Source organism: Hibiscus syriacus, unplaced genomic scaffold (genome assembly GCF_006381635.1).
Source record: "Hibiscus syriacus cultivar Baekdansim isolate YM2019G1 unplaced genomic scaffold, ASM638163v2 tig00113548_pilon, whole genome shotgun sequence".
In the NCBI taxonomy this organism is placed as follows: domain Eukaryota; kingdom Viridiplantae; phylum Streptophyta; class Magnoliopsida; order Malvales; family Malvaceae; genus Hibiscus; species Hibiscus syriacus.
The window spans coordinates 404,014-417,947 of record NW_024063465.1 but is presented as its reverse complement, the minus strand read 5'-3'; the positions used below and the strand labels follow the sequence as shown (position 1 = coordinate 417,947).

The window sequence follows — 13,934 nt, the reverse complement described above, 5'->3', positions numbered from 1 at the left end:
TAATGCTAGAGTAACTAGGGTGTCTTGACCGTTTCTCGAGCATCATACGAGACCAATCTTATGTTATCCTAACTTGCTTGGTTTCTAGGTGTGATTTCAATTAACTTGATGTTTTCACTTGTATTTAGTACTTAAAGCTTGTGTGATCTCAAAACACCTAAGTCGGAACCCTCAACCCAAATGAACTAAACTGCCTAAAAACAAGACAATGATATCGATACTGTGTCAGCAGTATCGATATTGACCTTTGGGTATCGATACTCACCCCAAATATCAATACCAAAAATAACTTTGATGTTTTTAAAATAACTTTAAATCTTGCATTTAACTCATCCTCTTCATTAATCCTTTAGTTTTGTAACCTAATTATATATTCTTTTTGTAAAATTAATATATTTTATAGATAAATATGATTAATTTCAACCATAGTTTAATCTAAATATTAACTTATTAATTTTGTGATAATTAACCAATTTGGTGGAGTGATTAGGCCTTACACCTCTTTCATACAAGTCTCGAGTCTACACCCAATCCTAAGTAAAATATTTTTCTCATTATAATTGATTAATAAAGTGATTACATCTTATTAAACATTATTGATTTATTAAAAGCAAGACATGACAAATCAAAGTGTTTGACTCTCAATTTTGTATATATATTTTACTTGGGAAGTTTAGGAATTAAATTATCTTAGTAGTTAAAAAGATCGTTGTTATTATTAGATGTTCAGGGTTCGAGCATCAACAACGCAAGGTATTTGACCGTTCATTATCAAATGATTGAAAGTCTTTATAACATATATTACTAATTGTAAACATAATTAATTAAAAAAATATATTATACTTGGGAGGTCCATTTGATCTTTTGGAATAAACCATATATTAAAAGTTAATGTGTGCATCTTTTGTATTTTAGCTTCACTCTTCAATAATTCATAAAATGTATAAAACATACCATCAGCCCTTATACTTTTACAAAACTTGATATATAATCCCTGTATTTCAAAAGTGAAACTAGATCCTTCTATTTTTATTTGGATATCTTAGTTCAATTGTTGGTAAGTTGATCTTGAAATGTCGATGAGGCTACTCTCTTATGATTGTTCATATTTTATCACCACATGATGCATCCTAATTAGCATGCCAAGTTCATAAGTTTGAAGAAGAAAAAACTAGGTCAAATTTTGTCATTAACCATTATACTATGCGCAAATTATGAATTTAGTCTTTACTCTTATTTAATTAAATTTTACAAAATGTTTTTGAATTTTAAAATATAACTAAACTACAAGGACTAAAAATGTCTAAATTAAAAATATGAACTGAAGCAATAGCTTATTGGTTGTATAAAGACTATTAATAGCTCAATTTGGCTTAGAAAATTTAAGATTTAGGTTTGGGTTGGTATCTTAAATTTTTAGAAGTACAAAACTTAGATTGAGATAGAAAATAAAGATTGAATCCTCAACTTGAGTATAATATAACCGATAACAAATTTTAGTTAGAGTTGGTCATTTGATCTGAACTTGGCAGATTTGATTTGATCTGAACTCGACAGGTTTTGATTTGATCTAATTTTATAAGATTAAGTTTATTTTTTCTTTTTGAAAATTTGAGTTCAATTCAGGGTTTTTTGAAGGATAAGGTCAGGATAAGTTCAATTTATGGTGAAAAATATCAATTCGACTCAGAATAATACTATAATTGACCTTTATATATTTAGATATAGTCACTATAATACCCCTCTCTCTATATATTTTTTCAATTATGTCCATATTTTATATTAGAAAAATAAGAATTATATATTATATATTATATATTTGTTTCAGGTTGAGTGCAGTATTTTACCCTTAAAATCTAGTCGGGTGGAACTTCTCTAAATTCGAATTGAATGACGGACGGATGGGTGTTATATTCGAATAAGGTTCGGATAGAACAAGAACCCAACCTGAGCCATAACCGTCCTAATTCTAACCCATATAAAATACACATTTATCTTTTGGTTTGGATCAAACGTTAATGGCAGTCACATATTGGACCGACCCTCTTATGTACCAAAGTTGGCTTCCTAACGTAAAACGAAGCAAAACGAATTCTCTTGATGAAATATTTTGATATATACTAATTATATTCATGTATGCTACGATGAAGGCAAGTAACCAGGGAACTGAATGGCTTTCAAATTGCCATATCATGGCAGATCAAAGTGACGGACACCATGAAAACACAACATGCAGCCATTTTCATCCAGCCAAATACCATTTTCCAAAGTTTTCATCTTTCTTCTTGATTTGCCTTCTGCTTGTCAAAGCGTTCATCTCTTTCTTCCTTTTTTCTGGGTTTCTTTGTATTTGTGTGATCATTGTATAGGGAGATGAAAGGGATGAGGGGTTGAATCAATGTTGCCATTGCAAGGCTGTTAATTGAATGGTGCCTGTCAGGCTTAATCTGAGTTTGTTCTTGAATCCATTTCTGTAATTCGTACGTTTTGATTGAATCAGCCTATGTTACTCGGATTTGGGTGTGTCGAATAAGGTTATGGCTAGACTTTCCCAAGGTTTTCATGTTGAAGATTCATGTGTTCGACACGAGTGTCCGATACGGATATTTCGAGAGAAAAATGAAGAATCCGAGTAACATGTGAACTAGCTGATCATTATGATATGTTAATGCCTGCTTTTCTGTGCTTGCCTCTGCCTAATGTTGTTGTAAAGTTTTCGCCATTGTGGCAAGCTTAATGATCTTTTGTGGCATTCTATGTTGCAAAGCTTAATCTACAATGATTTAGCCTCTAAATGTAGGTTGATGAGGACCAAGTTTACCGGAGACAAAAGAAGGGCAAGGTGAGAGTTGGAATGGACAGCCGATTCGACGCATGTAATTGCAGTCGACTCAAGGTTTTTGTTCCTGATTGTCTTTGTATGTTCGCCTTGAAGCTATATGTTTGCTCGATCGATATTCGATGTTTAAGCGATCGTTATGGCATAGCATATGTTTAAATGCGTCTAACTGCAATGTTTTAGGCTTTGTCGACCATTTCGACATCTGATCGGTCTTTCATTGTTGTAGCTAATGCTATGGCCGGATCACGATCTTGGATAGAAGGGGTTTTTCATCGTTTAAGCAATAAGCGCCACGAGAAGTTCATCGAGTACCCCTTGACACCTATTCAGGTAATTGAAAATGTATTTGTATCTTGCATCACAAGTTACCTGATTCCCTGTAATGTTGATGTAATAGGAACAAAGACTTCAAAAGCTTCGAGAACGAATACGGATACCTTTCGACGAGTCTCATCCTGATCATCAGGTATTTTGATCGGACTTGGTTATGCATCATAAATATCGACTTTGGTTATTCCTTATAATCCTCTGTTGTGACAGGAAGCTCTCAGAGAGTTGTGGCACATTGCATTTCCTGATGTTGCTCTGAAAGGATTGGTCTCCCAACAGTGGAAAGAAATGGGGTGGCAAGGCCCTAATCCATCAACCGATTTTCGGTACGATTCTTTCATTTGATTCTTTTCTAGTTTCTTAACATAGAATCTACCTTCTGTTGTCTAAAAGTGAGCTTCTCTCAGGGCTTGCGGTTTCATATCTCTGGAAAACTTGCTGTTCTATGGCCGAACATACCCGGTGAGCCTTCGGTCTCGTTTCTGTTCTTTACATGTCTAGATTTCTACAGGAAGATTGGATTATTTACTAATGTATAAAATACAAAATGAAGGCATCGTTTCGTAGGTTATTACTTAAGCAAGACGGAACTCGAGCAACTTGGGAATACCCTTTTGCCGTCGCCGGCATCAATATATCTTTATGTTGATTCAAATGTTGGGTTTATTATCAGGTTTGTTGGATTTCTTTTCGTAGAGTCCAAGTTTCTGAATGTTCAGAGGATCCGTGTTAGCTCTTCCATAATCTCATGCTCTATTGTTCTTTTGCAGAGAAACCGAGTAATCTCCCCGGATTGAACTTCCTGAAACTATTAGGAGGTAACGAAACTGTCGATTTGAGTACTTTCCTCTCGAGCCTCGTTGTTCTCTGTATTCAATCTCTTGATCTAAACATTAGAAATTGCAGAAGACGAACAAGCCTTCGATGTACTATATTGTATAGCTTTTGAAATGGTCGATGCTCAGTGGCTTGCTATGCGCGCTTCCTACATGGAGTTCAATGTACCCTCTCTCTCTCTCTCTCTCTCTCTCTCTCTCGAATCTGCATTCCCGCATTCTTGTTTCGATAAAAATTCCGATCAGATGCTGCATTACATGCACTTGAACCACAAAAATCGTCCATTTATTTTGAGCATATCGAATGATCTTGTTTTATTGAGAATTGGCAGTATGTATCCTGCCTGTCTTTTTTGATCTTCCTTTGACATGTGACAAGTAGATGAAAAAACCACATTACATCCCGAATTTTTGCTGGATCTCTTCGCCTCCGGCCCGGTTTTTTATTCCGATATCAATTACTACTATGATGCTCATTCCTGCAGAAGGTTTTACAAGCAACGGGCTCCCAGCTGGAGAGAGACCTGTGTTTGGATACTGTGCGTAGGATACAGGATCTACCGGCATACAACTTGTTATATCAGTAGCCTCCGGTCTCGACAGTTCTCCGACAAGAGCCATCGTCGTTCTTGTATATGTTTCCCGAACGATGGGGATGTTTCAAATCTGATGGCTAGTAACTGACTTGTTAAAAAGGACTTGAAAAATATGTAATTCATATTCTAGGCTACGGTTTCCGATGATTCACGACCGAGATTCACACCCTAAATCGCCGCCGAATATTAAACCAACGACGCCTCGGACGCAACCATTTGGCACACATACTCGGTTTTCATTTGTTATGCACCATCAAGCCTGTGATAGTTATGGCCTCAAGTTACAGAAATAATCTGCAGAGCATCATTGAAGTTCTGGTAGATGCATTTGACATAAGTATATTTGGTCGTTTGTTTGTAGATATGAATTAAGATATTCTTGGTTATCAAATTCCAGTGGGATGATGACACGTGGTCAATTGTAATTTGTGGATTTTTGTGTTTGTATAATTTTTTTGTTATAATCGAGTTTAAAGTGTTATTTAATTTTTCCAGTTATTGTGATTTTGGTTCATATTGTTTTTATTCAATTGATCAAAACTAACAGCATTGGAAGAAAATAACAAAAAAAATTGAAAATTAGAGATTAAAATTGACCTATTAGAGTATAGCGATTAAATTTATAATTTATGCAAAATATAAGGTTAGATAGCAGAATTTGACCTATTAGAGTAATAAACGCTAATTTTCAGAGAAAAGAAAAGGGTAAACTATGCATTTAGTATATAAACTATTAATTTTGATTCGTTTTAGTACCTAAATTTTCTTTTTTTTTTTCAAAAACATACATGACGTTTAGTTTTAATTTTATTTAGTACCTGCCGTTAAAAATTTAACATTAAATTTTGAACGATAGTACTAAAATGAAATAAAAAATAAACTTTAGGTATAGTTTTAAAAAACTAAAAGTTTAGGTACTCTGGAAAAACTAAAACGGGCAATTTAGGTACTAAAAGTGTAATTTACCCAAATAATTGACTCTGAAATTTGCTTTCCCATAATTCACAAACTGAGTCTAAATCTTAATAAAAGCTCGATAAATTTAAACACTACAGCCGTTTAAACGTCGAAATTTCAAGCAGTACTGGTTATTTGTTCATCTTCCTCGCGACAAAGCTTTCTCGGCAGTGTCCATCTCTTCGAGGATCCTCGCCTTTCTCTTCGCCGGGATCGGCGCCGTCGGCCCGAAGCTGATATAATGTCCGGAAACTGCGTTCAACGCCGAGTAAATCTCACGGAACGAAGCTCTCCCCAGCAAAGATTTCTCCCTTCTGTACTTCGCCACCCAGCTGTTCGACGTATCTCTAAGCTCAGCCACCGCAGTCGCCACTTTGGGGTCGTTCTTGTCCATGCTTATGGTGCTCCGCACCTTGTTGATGACATCGGATGTCTCTTTCACGTACTCCTCGTCGTCTGCGGCTAACGCCGGTTGTGTCACTGGCAGAAGCGATGAAAGTGATAATGTGGAAGTTACGGCGGCGAGGGACAAGAAGTGGCGCCGAGAAGTGTGGTGGATCTGCAGAGGAGAGGAGGGCGGCGGAACGGCGGAGGTGGTTTTGGGTTTGATGGGGGGGAGGGGTTTGAGCTTGGAAGTTGGTGTTAGTAGTGTTGGGGACGACATGGTGTGTTTTTTTCCTTTCCGGGCTGCTGTGTGTGGGAAATTTGTGTTTTGGTGTTTGTAAAGAGAAATGGGTTAGTGCCACGTGGCCTTATCTCCTTATCCAAAATTTTGAGCCCTAATGGCTGTAATAGGATTCAATGAGATCTCATATAGATTTACCAATGTCTAAAGTGGCAAGAGATTTGAGGCTTTCATTTCATGTATGTGTTTCAAGTCTTGTCCATGGAAATCTCATTCAAGTTTTATTCTAGTAAAAGTATCCCAAAATTATTGAATTATATTTGAATAATTATTTTGATTAGTATTTTATAAATAATTTTATTTTATTTGTATAATTATGAGATGAACTTCGTCTCAGGACTAACCCAATACTTTCATATTCATATACCCTAATAAGAAAGATAAAACTCAAATTAATTGCTCTCCTAAGAAGAATAAAGTAGCACAATCTACATATAAGAGAAATGAGATAATTTTTAGTGTGTGAAAAAAAATTAAAATAATCAACAACCATATGAGCTAGTGAGACGAGGCACTGAATCTCTTAAATAAAATCAAATATTGAAATTTTAATGTATGCACATAAGAAATTTAGTTAGTGATGTGATTTCTAATATTCCTAAATTCCTGGAATCAATTAGACTTTATTTTTTAAATAAAAAAATTAAAGACTAAATTAATTAAATTAGAAGTATAGAGAATAAATTTCAAAAGCACAAAGATTAAGGGACTGGTGGAATAATTAAACCAAACAAATACCATCATATTACTAGGGCTGCACTGTGTTTAGTATCAAAACTATCTATTTTGATCCGTTTTATCATACTTAAAGTTTTGATTTTGTTTTATTTTAGTATTCATGTTCAAAATATAACGTTAAGTTTTGGAAAAAATTGAAAATTTAGGTACTAAAATGAACCAAAACTGATAGCTTAAGTACTAAACGCATTAAGTTTTTAACAATGGGTACAAAAATAAACAAAAACTAAAACATCAGGTATGGTTTGAAAAAATTGAAAGTTTAGTTACTGAAACAAATAAAAACTGATAGTTTAGGTACTAAATGCGTAGTTTACCCTATTACTAGCCCAAAAATCAAGTCCGTTTCTCAACTATAATTTAAAAACCCCAGCTGAGGCCCGCCGAATTTTCTCCGTCATATTTTCTCTACAAACAAACAGTCACTCTTCATTTCCAAAAATAAACTTAACATCAACCAATTCCTTCGAATCCATCTCTCACTTTTTATTTTTGTTGTTTAATCTAGTGTACTTTGTTTCCAGTGTAAGTAATTTCATCTTTTTGATTCAATGAGTGCTTTCGATGAGGACGACGTGAATCCTTTCTCAGTAAGTTCCGTAATCTCATGTATTCTTTACGTATCCATGTATCTCACTTTTTATAAATTGAAACGACTGTTTCTGGATTTGAAAATGTGTTAATCTGTTTCCTTTTTCGAGAGATTTAGATGATTGGTTGGCCTAGGTGTTAGATCTGTTTCATTTCCGATGCCAGTATTTACTTACATTCAGAATGGAATTTATTGTGTTCCATAATGTAGTTCTAGTTCTAGTGGCGACTGTGTTTGTTTGGTTTCGCTTTCTTTGTTTGAATTGATAAGCTAAGAATTGAAAGAAACTGAATGTTAAGAATCTCGTATTGCCGTTTCCAGAGCTGTTCGTTTTAAACATAGTCGTGTAATATGAATTTATGACTGAGTTTTTCCTCAGTAGAACAAGATAGATAAGCTTCATGGATCTTTTTGTGAATATCTTGAACTTGTTTCCCTTGGGCTTAACTACAAGGAACTTTGCCCTGGTATCTCCTGAAAATGGTGATTTACCTTGTGGAGTCTTGATTTTTTTGGCTCACAGTGACCTGGGCGTTTGATTTTATTTTTTGCAGAATCCCTCAGTTAGGAAAAGTGAAGCTGACAATTATGGTACAGTAAGTACATTTCCCCTACAATTGTCCGGTTACTTCTATGAGTTCTATCTGCAAAAAGTTTGATACTGGTAGATAAAGTGTGGTTAACATATTGAGCTCTTATTTAGTTGTTTATGAGACTACAATGCATAGGTTGGTTGTGATGACTGGTTAAAGGCAATTGTTGGTTATCTCATGATGGTGGTCATGCTTTGAGTTGATGCTAATGAATTTGGTGATGGAAATGCCTCGAACTTTTAGTGGTCTTACTCTTAGTGGTGGTTGTTACTCTTAATAGTAATGGTACTAGTACCGAAATTCTTGTCACTTTTCATATTTCGCGAAGGAATTATTTTGGCGATGTTTCTTGCTGTGTAATTGTTTGGCTGTTTCTGGTGTGGCTTCCTTTCTTATCTGTGCATATACAGTTTTGCTTGAGTTGTTTTTATGTATGCATGATTTGGTGACCCTTACTAGTGCTAACTATCTTGCCTGTGCTTTTTAAAAAACAAAAAATCTAGACTCTTGGTGGCGTTCCACCCGCAACGTCAAGGCTTTCACCCCTTCCTCCTGAATCGTATGAACGTGGTGCGCCAATAGATATTCCTCTTGATACTTCTGCCAAGGTTTCCTAAAACTTTCCAGTGCGTGATGGTTCTAAACATTCTCTTTAAGCAAAAGAATTTCTTTCATCGTTTTTGTCTCATCGGTTGTAGAGTTTAAAAGAAAAGGAGAAGGAACTTCGACAGAAAGAGGCTGAACTGCAAAGGCGAGAAGAGGTGATTTCTTGTTATTTGTTCATACATGAGCAAGACACTTCTCCAAAATAATTTAATTACTGGCACCTTGGCATTAAAATTCAAAACCATGTTTTTATATCAATTTAATTCAATATTTTAGTTTAAGTTATTTCTTTCTATGTGAATGCTTGTAAAATATTTTAGTTTAATGTCATCTTTCTATCACGCAGGAGCTGAGAAGGAAGGAGGAAGCACTTGCACGATGTATGTTTTTTCTTTTGCTTTATTATTGAAGACTTAATGTGATTGTGCATTACCAATCTGAGTTCACCATATATTCTTGCCTTTGTCTTGGCAGCTGGAGTAGAAATAGAGGAGAAAAATTGGCCGCCATTCTTTCCTATTATTCATCACAACATTGCAAAGGAAATACCCATCCACCTACAACATATGCAATATGTTGCTTTCACGACATTGTTAGGTGAACTAAGGTTTTCTGCTTTGAAATAACTCAAATAAGTTCTGAAATCAATAGTTTAAGTGGGACTTTGCTTGGAATTAGTTTTGGATTCTTTTATTAATTCAGCCCATCGTTCTCTGTTCTACGTTTTTCCTCCCTGCCTCTTTTTTTTTAACATATAAACCTTAGGTGAGCCTTTTAGTTAAAATGTCTGAATGCTAAATTGTTAAGGTGCTCTATTACATCAACAGGTTTGCTTCTGTGCCTTACATGGAATGTAATAGCTGTTACTACAGCCTGGATCGAAGGACAAGGTGGAACCTGAAAGTCACTCACTTTAGTACTTAATCATTATTGTTAATTTGGTGTTTCTAATCATATTACAAATGCATATATTCATTCATTCCAGGTCCAATAATATGGTTACTTGCCATCATTTATTTGATAACTGGGGTTCCCGGAGCCTACTATGTGTGGTATCGGCCTCTATATCGTGCCATGAGGTACCACTTCTTGGTTATTCTATAATTGTTTCACATTTAAAGTTGCATCTGTATACGCTAAAAATAAAGAGACAAGCAACCTAGGTGGTAAAAGAGGAGTTGTTATCCCTTGAGGTTTTGGGTTTGAGCATCATGAGTACCAGGAATATGAGTATTCAATGTCAATAGTATCTGAAAGTTTTCTAAAAAGGATGGACCAGGGAGAGAGAGGGGGTGGTTCCAAAAATTTTCAAATTCCTTTATATTTTAGATTTTTCATTGTATTTTCTATTGATGATCTGTTTTCGCAGTCCTAAAATTTTATAAATTCTCCCCCGTAACATAAAATTCTACGTCCATCTCTATTTTCTAACTTGAATCCCCACAGATAATGCCTATTACATGTATCCTATTTATAGACTATAGAGAAAATGAGGAAAAAGAAATCTGTAATATCAGTCTATTTTTTCAGCAATCTTCTAAGTGTCTATAGCCTGGAACTCTTCAAAGATTTCACTTATTCTTCAGCCAATGTTTTGGACACGCCTCTTGCAGTACACATTTAGGTTCACTCAACCTTTAGTATGATTTTATATAATTATATTTCTGATCTTTTACAGGACTGATAGTTCATTCAATTTTGGATGGTTTTTCTTGTTTTACTCTGTAAGCTTACAGCTTTCTCACTGTAATTGTTTGTAGAAATTGAAAATACGTCGGAGCTCCCCTCGTTTCTGACTTTTCTGTTTTGCCTTGCAGTTCCATATCGCCTTTTGTGTCTTTGCTGCAGTTGCTCCTCCATTTATGTTCGAGTGGAACTCTTTAACGTAAGTTAACCTTTTCCCTTCCTATGAAAGTTTGCTCGTCGGAACATTCGGCCACATTCCGTATTCCGCGGTTCTACACTTGTGGACTGATGTCTTTATGGTGTGTAATTCTTCATGCAGGGGCGTTATGCCTGCAATAAGCCTTTCCAGCTATAGTGCATCAGCTGGGGTAAGTTCGATGCGGCTACGATGTTATGATGACGTGATTTATGTTCAGGATCCCGATTTTACGATGTATCCATGTGTAGAATTATACCGGGATACTTGTTCATTGCATCTCCGAGTAAGGCTTGACATGTTCATGCTTCATTGCAGATATTCTACTTCATCGGTTTCGCATTCTTTTGCCTCGAATCGTTGTTTAGTATCTGGGTTATTCAGGTCCGGTAATCCGTACTCCCCTTTCTTTCATCACCTTTTCATTTGAAACCGCTCGTCTTCGCTCATCTCTTTCGGTTGCGCAGCAAGTTTTAAGGCACTTCCGAAGTAGCGGTAAAGCCGAGGAAATAAAGCACGAGGCTGCAAAGAAAGCCGTTGCGACAGCGCGATGATTCCGATCACCAGAAGCAGGCATTGTAGGTTGGCTTGAGTTTCTTCTACCATCGCTTCATTCACTTATTTGTTTATCTTTTTGCCCGAGTCATCGGTTCCTTCATTTCCTATTCATTAAATAACATAATATTCGCTCAATGCATTGAGAAAAGCCGGTTTCTCCTTTTTTTTTTTTTACTACGATAATTATAAAGTTGTATTTATTTTAAACATTCTCAATTATTTGACAATAAATGTTCAATCATCTATGTTGTAGTTGTTAGTATTTGAACCTGAGATTTCTAGAAATAACAATCATTCTTTTAACCACTGAAATAATTTGATTCGTGATAAAAAGTTAGATTTTCAAATATTCAAACCTATATCTTTAGACATAAATAAATATATAGTATCATATGACCAATATTAATTGAAATACATTTTTAGGATGTGAATCGGAACCACTAAAAACACACTTAGGGTGTGTTTCGTTCACGAAATGTAAAATTACCGGTGATAATAAGATTACTGGGAATGTTGCATTGTTGTGTTTCATTCGTTTAGTAGAAATGTAAAATTATATTGTTTGGTTAAAGAAATAAAATATTATTAGAATGTATATTTTATTAAAGTATCTTTATTATATATTTATTTTTTAAAAAGTTGAATTCTACTATAATTTTATTATACTTAATTTATATATTTTTTAAAAATTTTTAAATTTATAAAATTTATATTTTTTTTATAAAATTCAGTGAATAAACTACAGTGAGTGAAATGAAAGAAAAAGTAAAGTTCAATTATTAAACATGCAATTTACCCTATACTTTTTTACAAAAGTTTTAAATGCTATGGGTGGAACTGCACATCAATTAATGTGTGTCTTTGTGTGGTTTTATTGCATGTCAGATGATAAATTAATAAAGCTGCACAAGTGTGTTGAAAGAAAGGACAGCAGCGGTTCCATCTATGTATCATCAAATTCAATCGGCGGCAAATGGATTAATAGGTCCCATCTCCAACACATTAATTCTATCACGCAATATTTTATATTAAAGAAATAAATTTAAATTTATAAAATTTTAACAAATAAATTTAAATATATATAATAGAGTGAAATTAATTTTTTAATTAAAAATATATAAAAATTTAAAATATATGATAATTTTAAATTTTAGATGTGACTATATCTTTTTAAGTCCATCCTTAATCTCATCTTACTTTTTTTGTTCCATCAATCTTGGCCACACTTTACCTAACACGGGTGTGAGATTTTGATTCGACGAGTACTTTTAAAAAGTTATATTTGATCGGGTTTAAATTTAGAGTAATAAATTTTAATTTAATCTAATATCATATTATAATAATACTTATCTTTATATAGCCCACATAATGAAAATGAGAATTATATATATATACGTATACTCAGTTGGATTAGATGACGATGGAGAGATAGAATACTCGAGTTGGATTTGAATCTACTAAAAACCTGATTCTATCCATACCTATCCTTAATCATGATGGATGTAAAATGGTAAAGCTTAAATCAATTATGGTTAGTCTCTCATTTTAATTAAAAAATATAATTAAATATATTTTAGGCTATAATATAATTATGAAACAATACCTTTATTTAATGTATTTAGTGTATTTTTTAAAGAGAAAATAACTTCAGTGACAAAAAATATCTTATAATATACGATTTTAATCAATTTTTTTTGGATTTGTCAAAATGACCAACTAAATCGCAATGCGATCCATAATTCGCAATGCGATCTCCGGTATCGCAAATCAGTTTCCAGATTCGCAACGCGAACTTTGACTATCGCATTGCGATTTACATATTCGCATTGCGATAGTCCAAGTTCGTGTTGCGATAGTCGAAGTTCGCGTTGCGATTTATTCTAAATTCGTTACGATTTATTCCAAATTCGTTGCGATAGTCCAAGTTCACGTTACGATTTATTCCAAGTTCGTTGCGATAGTCGAAGTTCGCGTTGCGATTTATTCCAAATTCGTTGCGATTTATTCCAAATTCGTTGCGATAGTCCAAGTTCGCGTTGCGATTTATTCCAAGTTCGTTGCGATAGTCGAAGTTCGCGTTGCGATTTATTCCAAATTCGTTGCGATTTATTCCAAATTCGCGTTACGATTTATTCCAAATTCGTTGCGATAGTCCAAAATCGCAACGACAGTATTGTATTTGTTTATTAAGAATTTTCTCTAAAAAGATAGTATTCGCGCGGGCGTGTCGAAGACACGTATGACCACGACCACGACCACGAGACGAGACGGGGCGACGGCGGCGGCGCACAAGAGTCCCCCTTGTTCTCTATCACTCAACAAGGAAGTGGGAAAGCCAAGCCTTAAATATCATTCCTAATAGTGTTTCCAATACTATGTGGGATTGAGCATTACTAACACTTGTTCCCAATACTATGTGGGATTGAGCCTTAAATAGTGATATTATTTTTGAATGTTTTGCTTAAAATTGCAATAATCGCGATTGATTGTAAATTGACTTTTAATTATGACATATTTAATCGTATAATACTAATGTAACTGGTTGCTGATTTAGTTGTTTTAAGGTGCATGATTGTTAATTGTTTCCTGAATAATCACATTGTATTGAAAACAATGTTCAATCCCACATAGTATTGGAAACACTATTGGGAATGGTATTTAAGGCTTAGCTTTCCCACTTCCTTATTAAGTGATAGAGAACAAGGGGAACTCTCGCACG

General features: G+C 34.5%; 2 protein-coding genes and 1 pseudogene across 2 annotated transcripts; 2 read left to right on the top strand and 1 right to left on the bottom strand.

Annotated features, from left to right (window-relative positions):
- Nucleotides 1–3,064: 3,064 nt before the first annotated feature.
- On the top strand, nucleotides 3,065–4,844 carry LOC120186502 (annotated as a pseudogene).
- Nucleotides 4,845–5,609: 765 nt separating this feature from the next.
- LOC120186446 (photosystem II repair protein PSB27-H1, chloroplastic-like) lies at nucleotides 5,610–6,246 on the bottom strand. Its single transcript, XM_039190367.1, has one exon. The coding sequence runs from the start codon at nucleotides 6,223–6,225 to the stop codon at nucleotides 5,701–5,703; it is 525 nt and encodes a 174-aa protein (XP_039046298.1). The 5' UTR covers nucleotides 6,226–6,246; the 3' UTR covers nucleotides 5,610–5,700.
- A 1,289-nt stretch (nucleotides 6,247–7,535) lies between these two features.
- Nucleotides 7,536–11,211, top strand: LOC120186475 (secretory carrier-associated membrane protein 1-like). Its single transcript, XM_039190380.1, has 12 exons — nucleotides 7,536–7,574; nucleotides 8,673–8,777; nucleotides 8,868–8,930; nucleotides 9,122–9,155; nucleotides 9,250–9,372; nucleotides 9,603–9,665; nucleotides 9,761–9,854; nucleotides 10,454–10,499; nucleotides 10,593–10,660; nucleotides 10,781–10,829; nucleotides 10,976–11,041; nucleotides 11,125–11,211. The coding sequence occupies exons 1-12, from the start codon at nucleotides 7,536–7,538 to the stop codon at nucleotides 11,209–11,211; spliced, it is 837 nt and encodes a 278-aa protein (XP_039046311.1).
- Nucleotides 11,212–13,934: the final 2,723 nt, after the last annotated feature.